The following is a 10,734-nucleotide window of genomic DNA, read 5'->3' on the forward strand; positions in this document are numbered from 1 at the left end:
TTCTTTCCTTGTATTCTCTCACACTCTGGAAAAAAATATAATTATACTTCTATTTTGTACAAAGATAGTTTTTCCAATGATTCGCTAATGACAGAAATGCATCGAGTGTCAACATGTGATTTTCTCGAGAGATCGAGAGAGAGAGAGAGAGAGAGAGAGAGAGAGAGAGAGAAAGAAAGAGAGAGAGAAAGACACACAATTAGATCGGATCGAAGTCGGCCAATTTTTGGCCTTCGTCTGTCATGGCCGCGCGTCTCGGCGCTATCGGAACTCGCGTCTGCGAAGAGAACGAATACGAGAGCTGCTGGCAGCTCAGCGGAAGTGGCGAAGCGGAAGAGGCAATAGGAAGCTTGGGGCCACGCGGGTCGACCTACTCGGCGCGAAACCGAGCGCACGTGGACTATATTACTTCCGGCGTCAGCAGGCTCTTCAAGCAGTCTAGGCGAAAACAGTCTGTGAGAATTAGAAAATGCATGTGTCTGCCGTCCAATTACGCCCTCGCGGAATTCCCTGTAGTCTGGTCCGAGCTCAGGTAACCATGCGCCATCGTAATTAAGGATCCTTCCTCCCACGTACACATCGCAGATTATTAACTTTCCCTCTCGAGGCAACGCGCGGTTTCGAGATAAAGGTGGATGCTTGCAGAATGTTTGCTGGCTTTTAGGGAATTAGCCAATTTTCGCGATTGTTATGTGGTTATTCTCCACGAGGAGCCATTTAAGAGTATATATTTCCGTACTCTCTCTCTCTATCTCTCTCTCTCGCTCTCTCTCTCTTTCTCTCTTTCTCTTTCTCTTAGAAATGTATTTAAGAAAATTTAATAATCTTCATGTTCCATAAATTAGATTCTTCTTACTATAAATTTCTTATGACGTGAGACCACTGAGCTGAAATTAGCTTTAATATAGCATAAAATCTAGGATCTAAATTTGTCGAAATATATTACATCACTTCATTATATAATCTTTATATCCGTTACGTTCATTCGTTCGCACGTTTGAGCCTTTACGTAAAAAGTTAATTATAAAATACATGCAACGTTTTGAAAATTGTGACGAGTCCATCGGCTTCAGGGCTAACCAGCAGCTATGCGACGGCGTCATAAGATGCTCGGAGGATCAAGTCTTCCCAGTCCATCGCGCTATATTATCCGCGGTGAGCCCCTATTTCAAGGCCCTTTTCACCAACAGCCTGAAAGGCGGCAAAACCGAGACCACGGAAGTCGTTATTTCCGTATCCGGTGAAATCTTCAGTCTGATCCTCGACTACGCCTACACGGGCACCTGCAACGTAAACGCCGATAATGTCGAGCAGTTGCTGCCGTTGGCCGATCAATTCGAGGTGCTCGGGATCGTCCAGCTCTGCTGTCAGTTTTTGTTGCACGAGCTACGGCCAGAAAATTGTTTAGGTAAACAAAAAAGCGCGTATGAAACACAAAAATACAAGGGCCATTAAAAATCGTGGAACAACAGCGTACAATTTTAGTTTCGTCTGCGCTGGTCGGAGGATAACAGTTCAAAAGTTAAATTGCACGTACCGAACTTGGATGTTGATTTTCGATTATTCCGGATGAACAATTCGTGATATTTATGTTAGAAATAATTTGAACCGCTGTTACAGGCATTTTCAAATTTGCACGGCACTACTTCTGCCGCGATCTCGAGAAACAGGGCCAGAAGTACATACGTCACCACTTCAATCGGATACTGCGGGAGAGCGCGGAGTTCAAGGATCTTCTTTGCGACGAGCTGGAAGCGATATTGCGCGACGACGAGCTCAATGTTAAAAACGAGGAGATCGTGTTTGACGCCATCAAGACATGGGTCGAAGCCAGAGTCGAGAGACGGGTTTATTTACCGAGGTTGCTGGAATGTATACGATATGGTCTCATGAGTCATAAGTATTTCATTAATAACATCGTCAACTGGAAGCTTGTCGAGAAGGATCAAGTAAGCTCGTACCTTCGTTACTCTACTGATCCTCGTGCGCTTGTTTTGCTCGACTTGGAATCGAATATAGTACGGAGATAAGCGTTGCGCTATATGTTTCCTTCGCAATCACTTTCTGTCAAGATTGTCATAGCATTAAACTAAATTAGCACGTTATTCACGTTCTATAATTTAACGGACGTTTCTATTTTACTCGAAAAAGAAATACTGAAATATTAAAACAGAAATCGCGAAATATCACACTCATATTTTTATCGAAACATAGCCTGTGAATATATTTATTGTAGATAATATAAATAACAATTTACAACTGATATTAAACAAACAATAACTTTTCTTATATTTTTAATTTTTATTATGTTCTTTTTTTGGCAATTTTTATTTCTATGCAATATTTCAGTCACGTTAAATCTGTTTAAATTTTATATTTCAGTCACGTTAAATCTGTTTAAATTTTCTAAGGCGTGCCAACAAATATTGCTGCCTATGAACGCTTATCTAACCGACCAAGAGTTGAAACAAAACGGAGAGATCGATCTAAAGAATCCTATTGCGAGACCCCGAGTTCCGTACGAAATTCTCTTTGCGATTGGCGGATGGAGTGCCGGCTCGCCCACCAGTTTTGTGGAAACTTACGACACAAGGTGCGCCAAGCTCTTACAAAGTAATATCATACAGCTGAAATTTCCATAGAAATCGAAATTTAGAGAGGTTTCAAAAATATTATTGCGTACATACAAGATTTCAATTTAGATTTTAAATAAATAAACGCTTTCTTTAAACAGTGACAGATTTTTCTAACCCACTTCTAGTCGATCTTTCTTAGGGAGAATATTTGTTCCACTTTTTAATTATCTATCAATTGTCCTAGGATCGGTATTCGTTTGTTGCTTAACTTCTGTGTTATTTATTTTTGTCGTGTATTAAATATTTTAATATACTTAAATTAGTAAAAAGCACAATCATAAAAAATAACATTAAGTGTACTAAGAATGTACAAATGTACGTGTTACATCTTCAAGTATCGTCAAAAATTTTTTTAATTTTACAGATTGATCTATTATTACGTTTGAGAATAAAATTTGAACATAATTCTCTTACTAGTTTAAAAATTACTTTTTTAAATTTTTTATTTGCTTTTGATTTTTGTGTAAAATTTTTTAGTATTTATTTACAAATTTGATGAAAGGAAGCAGTTTTATGAATTAAATAAAACTTTTTATATATACTAAAACTCTAATATTCGTGTAAAAATTCATTTTAAATCCATTTATTCGTTTAAAAATTATATAAAACTGCAGCAAAATAAGGTCATTTTTTTGCTACATGAAACATTATATTTTTAGACATACCTTGAAAATCTTGTAACTTACCTAAATATAAACTTTAGAGCTGACCGATGGTTTCTCTCAGTGAACACGGATGTAACTCCGAGGGCTTATCACGGACTATGTGTCCTGAACAACTTTATTTATATGATCGGCGGCTTTGATGGTAACGAGCATTTTAACACGGTGCGATGCTTCGATCCGACGACGAAAATTTGGCGGGAACGAGCCTGCATGTATCATGCTAGATGTTATGTGAGCGTTTGCACACATGGTAAGTTTCTTGCAGGATAAGAAGCTGAGAAAATAAAAACAAAAGATCCTTTTCCAAATATTTAATTTCTTAATTTTTATCTCTTAATAACATTAAATGTTTTTTTGATATTGATCACCTTGACATTAGATATAGATAAAAAAAGCCCAGCTGTCTTCGTTATCATCTATTTCATAAAAATTATTACAAAAATAATATAGAAAGAATTATTACGTATAAATTGATTTTCGCCATCGCCGGAACACGACGATATAGCTTTCCATTGTGAAGCTCCGATGTAACGTGAAGCTATTGTTTAAATGACTAAATAACAAATGTATGCATATAATTCACAAAAAGTAAGATGCACTTCCCCATTTCGCGCTATTATTCGTATTAAACAACAAATCATTTTTTTTTTTTCGGTAAAAACTAAAGACCATTTGTCTCATCTTTCTTTCATGTCATTTCCATTGTCTACTTATTACGCATTGTTCTGGTATCGTTCAAGGCGGCAAGATTTATGCGCTCGGTGGATACAATGGCCGCACGAGAATGAGTTCTGGCGAACGGTACGAGCCGCAAAGGAATCAATGGGAGATGATACCGTCGATGCATCGGCAACGATCGGACGCGAGCGCGGCCGCCCTGCACGACAAGATCTACATCGTTGGCGGCTTCAACGGCCAGGAAGTTCTCGACTCGGCGGAGGTCTTTGACGTGGAGTCCGGCCAGTGGACTAACATCAATTCGATGATCAGCCCGAGATCCGGCGTCTCTTTAGTCGCCTTTCGCGACAGTCTCTACGCCCTCGGCGGATTCAGCGGTGTTGTGAGATTGAGTTCCGGTTAGTTCCAATTGTTCGCAATCTCGACGCAACGCAAGGTTTTTTCATTGCCTCTGATAGCAAAGTTACGACCTCGAAGTATTAGGGTTAAAAAGTATGAAAGCATACATAGAAAAATATCAATTCTGTCGCTAAGGAAAGTGTTTATTTGATTTACTTTTTTTTTCTTGTCGTAAGCAACGATTATCTTTAATAAAAAATATTTTCTTGACAATTGTCTTTAAATATACTCACCAAAAATATACTCACCACAAATAGAAAAAAATTATTATTAAATACTGAAAATAAGAGACTTGATACTCTTTTGAAAAAAGTATTATAAAACTGTATGGAAGAAAGGTCAAAATAATAAGCAAATTAAATATTTATTTTATTCTTGAATAAAGTGATAAATTACTAAATTTAGAACATATTTTGAATAAATATAATACATGAAATATTTAAAATAAGTAATACTCCTAATTCAAATATATTTTTTTACGTGTACGCAGCAGTTTATTTATTTTAAATAAATGTTACTTATTTCAAGAAAATAATAAGAATATTTTGAGATTATTGTCATGAAAATACTCTTTGCAAAGATAACCGTTATTTAAAAGAAGAAAACTAAAAATGATTAATCGCTTTTTGTAGAAGAATGACATTTCTCTGTGCAGAGAGCTAACTCCTTTCTGACTATTTCTCATCGTTATTATTTATTGTCAAACAATTGCAATCTCGATCAGGAAGCGCTTTTGATATTTTAAAGTATTATTAAAAAAAAATATGCTTTACTCAAGAAAGCAATCAAACTGTGATCGTAAAGTACCTCTACGTACTTATTACCGCGGAAAGAAACGCTTTAAAGAAAGCAATAGATTTTTAATATTTTCCACTTGTATAAATAGCTTTTAAGTGGGAAACCTCGCTGGTTTATTCGGGTTTTATTTAAATTCTAATTAATTATTATCTGCATATGTAAGCATACGTAACGTATAGATGTACACGTGTTAACGTCATGTAGATGCAGTAATGATTAATTAGTTAAGGAAAGTTTTGTGGATGTTCCGCACATTTGTCAGGATTTAGTATGATACTGAAATGTTCATGCAAACAATAGTAGTCTCGTTTAGTTGCAACTGCACGTTAGTTGCGCGATGCCATTGCATGTCCGCTGTAGTTATGACGTAGTTTTTAGCAGTACTTGGGAACGTATAACTACACGTTAAATATTTTCCAAACGAGCTCGACGATGATAGCGTTACGCGCAACGTAAGAGGCATTATTTGGGAAAAATAAATGTTTATTTTTCAGGAGAACGTTACACTCCAAATCATTCGGACCAATGGCACGAAATCTCGGAGATGTTTAACCCACGCAGCAATTTCGCCACGGTAATCCTCGACGATATGATCTTCGTCATCGGCGGCTACAATGGTACTTTAAAGAAAAGAAGCTCTTTTAATACTTTAACGTTCCTCTGGATTTATTTTATCCTCGAACGTAATTGCGAAGAGAAATATACATAGGGTGGACCGAAGTGAATCGGATCATTATAAGCTTTGACACAATTATCGTTAGTTTTTCCTGGTGAGCATTTTTTTAGAATTTTTCAGAATTTTTCAGAATATCCGTAATAATTTCATAACTTTCTCAGATATGTATACAAATTAGAACATTATTCAGAAATACTCGGAAAAAAATTATGAAAGTTTAAATAATTTCTGAATAATTCTGAGTATTTCTAAAAAATGTTCCAATTTGTACAAAAATTATGAAAAAAATTTTTACCAGGGTTTTTATTTTACACGATCTGTTTTATTATGCTAGTTACTTCTACGCGCTCTCTCTCTACAGTTGAAACAACAGACAATAATTCTGTATTGCGTATGATTCAATGTCAGTCGTTGATACAGCGTAGAAATCGTGAATTCGCGAAAAATGTTGTCTCTCATATAAAATCACGATTCTAATTTTATGAGTTTGTAACCAACAGCCTTTCAAAGAGTTTATTTATTTTTTTAAATTTCTTTTAGACTAGTGATCCACTTCACTCTCAATGTTGAACAATTTCCTCTTCTTGATTTTTTTGTTGTGCAATAAGAAATGTTTATGTATTATTTTATTACATGAAACTCAAGCCAAAGATCCGGATTGCGAATCGATAAAATAGATGACTCTCTATTTGGCTGCATTCTAATTCGCGATCCGCAATCTCAATCCGATCCGCATGCGCAATACGTGTGAAGCCCGTATCAGATTACGCATTGAAAATTGAAGATTGAAGATTAAAGATTGAGCTTTGGCCAATCAAAATAAAAGGAGTTAAAATTTCCTTGTTTTGAATGGTCAAATTTCAATCTCAATCTTCAATGCGTAGTCTGATACGGGCTTGACACGGGTTTAAGGTAGGCAGCGTCTGGGCCGGCCTCCCCACTCTCCTCGGTCGCTCGGTCATTCAACTTGCCCGAGGCTCACGTGCGCTCGTCCCTCGGCCGAGGAGAGTGGGGAGGCGGCCCAGACGGCAAGCACGTGCGCTTGTCTGACGGGACCGTGTGCGGTCAACGACCCGAGTGGGGCTTTAATAGAGACGGCGTGTTACAAACTCTCGTAATTCATTTGCAAAGTAGGGTAATTAAAAAATTAAAAGTTAAATAATAAAGTTAATAACTTTTAACTTAACTTAGTTAATTTTAAATAATTTAATTTTTAATCTTAACTAGTTATTTTTTGAACACATGAACTTTAATTTAGTAACTTTTTACCAAAATTAACAAATTATTTTTATAAAAAAAGGTTAAAAAGAAAAAAATTTTTAAAGAAAAAACAAATAAAAGAAATAAAAAGTTTAACATAAAAAATAAAAAAAATAGGAAAACAAATATACACAAAAAAATAATATATATTTTTAATAACCGCTAGATGTAACATTTTGAAATTTTGATATAAAAATAAAAATTTATCTAATAAAATATTTTTTTTCTGTCTTTTAGGAAAAATCACATGTAATAAATAAATATATATTTTAAAACGTTGAATATAAAGAAAAAAAGAAATAAAATAATAAAAAATAAAGGAGAAGGAAAAAAGGGGAAAAGTTTAAAATTAAAAAATCCATATTTTAATCATTAATATAACATTTGTTATAAAAAATAAAGGTTAGAATCATAACCAGCACTGAAAGATTAAAGAAACATTGCATAAACCTTATATTAAAACAAAGTAATATTGTATGGAAGTTACAAAAGATTTCTGCAATGTTACTACAAATTTGCGGTAACGTTGAAATGTCTGCAATTTTAAATCTGAAAATCTTTATGACGTTTCAGACTCTTTGGAAATGTCTACTGGTTTTATTGGTGGAAGAAACAAAGCGCATCTCCAATAATTTTCACTTCTGCGTTACTTTTACTAGTAATAAACAAACCCATTTTCAAACAGACTAAAAGATTAAAAATTTAAAGATTAATAAAACTTAACAACAAAATTAATTTTTTATTGTTTTTTTATTTGCGAAGAAAAATTGATACGATTCGCCTCGGTCTACTTTTCATTTGTCTCTTTGCAATTCTCTTTTCGTAACGATAGAAGGTACAGTTCGGCAAATATGGGAACGTTAATTAACTCGCTTAAAAATACCAGACAACTTTTAGAAATTCTGTGTTTTTGTCGTAACTCAGAATTACAATATCACATTTTGTGGCCAATGGCGGCGTATAAAATGTGATATTGCAACAGTCGCACGAAAATTACGTGTTGTTACAGAACTATTTTCACTTTTCGTATAAAAAAAAGTATAAGCGGTTTACTATTACAAACGAATGACGTTATCGTAATAGGATCCAGTACAATCGCGTACGTCGAGTGCTACGACGCGGATTACAATGAATGGTACGATGCATCCCCTATGAATCTTAGTCGCAGCGCGCTCAGTGCCTGTGTGATAGCGGGTTTAGCGAACGCGCGAGAGTACTCCTACCTGGGCAAAGCGCGAGATCTCGGCCAAGGTCAGTATAATATCCGACTCGGTAAGCCTTTATCGCGGGGTCTCACTCAAAGGAGATGATTAAACCTTCGCCTATATGCTCTACACGACCATACATATTTATAATGCGCGTGAATAAACCGTGTGTACACGATGAGCTTGCACCTCGTAATCGGTCCATCCACTACTAAATTCTCTGTATTTTTCCTAGTAAAAGATGTCCGTTATGTTTATACAATTTCTGTAAAAGCGTTGCTGGCAAAGGGCCAACAGTCGGAAAGCACCATTCGAACTCATCGCGGATTATTGCGAAAAGTATTCCGCGCGCGTTGAAATAGATCTGCGAATCAAATTCATTCGGCGTAATAATTCGAGACATGCAGAATATACGCGAAGTAATCATATTATTCCGAATTGTTTGTCGCGGCATGTTCACCCAGGACTTTTCACCTTTGCAACAAGAATCTTCGGATGAATTAAGTATGCCGGACGTGATCTTTTCAGGCCAGGCGACGTCGAAGAACGGGGAAAAATCCGATCAACCTGGCGAGGGGTCTGCCGGAACTAACGTCATAATCTCAGCGCAGGAGGACGAGCCGATAGACGTGAGCGAGTCAGTGCACGTTGTTGGTCCCGTTGACGGTATGGCCGATGGTATCGGAAATTTCTACGAGGAGGAGAACAGTAACGATGAGAAGGAGATGCAGGACGGCCCCTTGTATGTCGTGCTAGATTAAACATCATTAAAAGTTGAAGCGTCGGTTGATACGATGCTGTCGTCACGTCTTACAAGTCTGTGTGGATGTCATTAAAAATAATATCCTGTACGTTTGATCGAGTAAACTATCTTTGACTAACGATACGCAAGATTTATAATAAATTGATATCATCATTATTGTACGAATGAATAATGACATGTGAAAGAGAGATATTTGTAAAATGGCATCCATGTTTTTAATTATTGGTGACCATTAACAATCACTTACTCGACAAAATATGCAGAATATTATTTCCTAATAACATTTATGACTTTTGGAAAGATACGGCATGGTCCCAACCGACTCTTTAATTACGTACAAAATTACGTGGAAAAGTCTGCGGAGGAAACATACAGCAGAAAAATGTACATCCCAGGAGGAACGAATTTTTACTACACGCTGGACGAAGAAAAGCGGTCATTTTAATTGTTACACCGTTTGACAATTAGCCTAAATGAGCTTCTTAAAATTGTACAACGAAATTCAATTTGCCGCAGAGGTGGCAAGTAAACGGGGTTAGCGGGGGAGGGGGGGAGGAGGGTGGGACGAAAAAAACGAGAGGCTTGAGGTTAAATTGCGTTACGCATTAGCAAGTTTTTGTAAGTGTTTTACGCGTTTCTCGCAGATTAGCCCGTAACACGGGAATTTTTAATCGGCACAAATTAACGTGCGGTCTCGCGTAGCGGGCGACGATTCCGCGCGTCTCCAATTTTAATCATCATTTTGTAGGCGATATTTTTTTCCACGTTGTTTTTTTTTTTATAAATCTACCTTCGATTCATAGACACGGCCGTAACGACAACTGCACCATCAAACGATCAAACACAACGCGATATACCCGCGTACACAAAGAGACACTTTTAGTCTTTGTAAATTGGTGGAATTTTATTCGACGCGCGAGAGAAGTCCTCTATTTACTCTTTCTCGAGCGGCGAGAAATGCCACGGAGCGCACACTTTTACGCACACTCGCGGAGCAACGTTGTTATTTTTTATGAATACGTTTCTTTGCACGTACTGTATCTCGGTGTCGCGAATTTTTGTTCGAGATTCGCATGTACCATACGATCTGTTTATTTTAAGCCAATTAAATTAGACGTTTTAAGTCAAATGTTGTTTTTCTATTGTCCTGGCTTTATAATCACAAATTCTATAAGATGTCTTGTAAATTAAGGATGTGTGGATCATGTCTTAAATGAATATTACTGAAAATATAAAAATTTTATAGAATATCCACGTTTTAGCGTCTACGTAAAATTTGAGCACAATTCTGTTAATGGTTTTAAAGTTATTTAATTTTTTCTTTACTCTCTCTTGATTCTTGTGTAAAGTCGCGTTTTGCAGTATTTATTTGCAAATTTGATGGAGAAATATTATTACTAATTAAATAAAAATTTTTACACACACACATACACTAATAAAACTCTAACTATCTGTGCAAGAATTCATTTAGATCCACCTATTCGTTTAAAATTTATTTATTTAAAACTACAGCAAAATGTGGTTTTCGCTAAAAAAAATCATTGTAAATTAAATTTTTCGTTGTTTTTTTTGCAACTAGTTTCAGAGCCAAAATGTTTTGTTGTCTCGATCAGGAAAACAGAATAAACCTAGAGAAATCTTCAGTTTTTAAATT

At 36.0% G+C, this 10,734-nt stretch overlaps 1 protein-coding gene across 1 annotated transcript; it reads left to right on the forward strand.

Annotated features, from left to right (window-relative positions):
* Positions 1–242: 242 nt before the first annotated feature.
* On the forward strand, positions 243–9,608 carry LOC105199668 (kelch-like protein 10). The gene is made up of 9 exons (XM_011166860.3): positions 243–532; positions 1,074–1,408; positions 1,621–1,949; positions 2,412–2,593; positions 3,340–3,551; positions 4,042–4,377; positions 5,671–5,793; positions 8,196–8,363; positions 8,846–9,608. The coding sequence occupies exons 1-9, from the start codon at positions 243–245 to the stop codon at positions 9,076–9,078; spliced, it is 2,208 nt and encodes a 735-aa protein (XP_011165162.1). The 3' UTR covers positions 9,079–9,608.
* Positions 9,609–10,734: the final 1,126 nt, after the last annotated feature.

The sequence above is a fragment of the Solenopsis invicta genome, chromosome 8 (assembly GCF_016802725.1).
Source record: "Solenopsis invicta isolate M01_SB chromosome 8, UNIL_Sinv_3.0, whole genome shotgun sequence".
NCBI classification, from domain to species: Eukaryota; Metazoa; Arthropoda; class Insecta; order Hymenoptera; family Formicidae; genus Solenopsis; species Solenopsis invicta.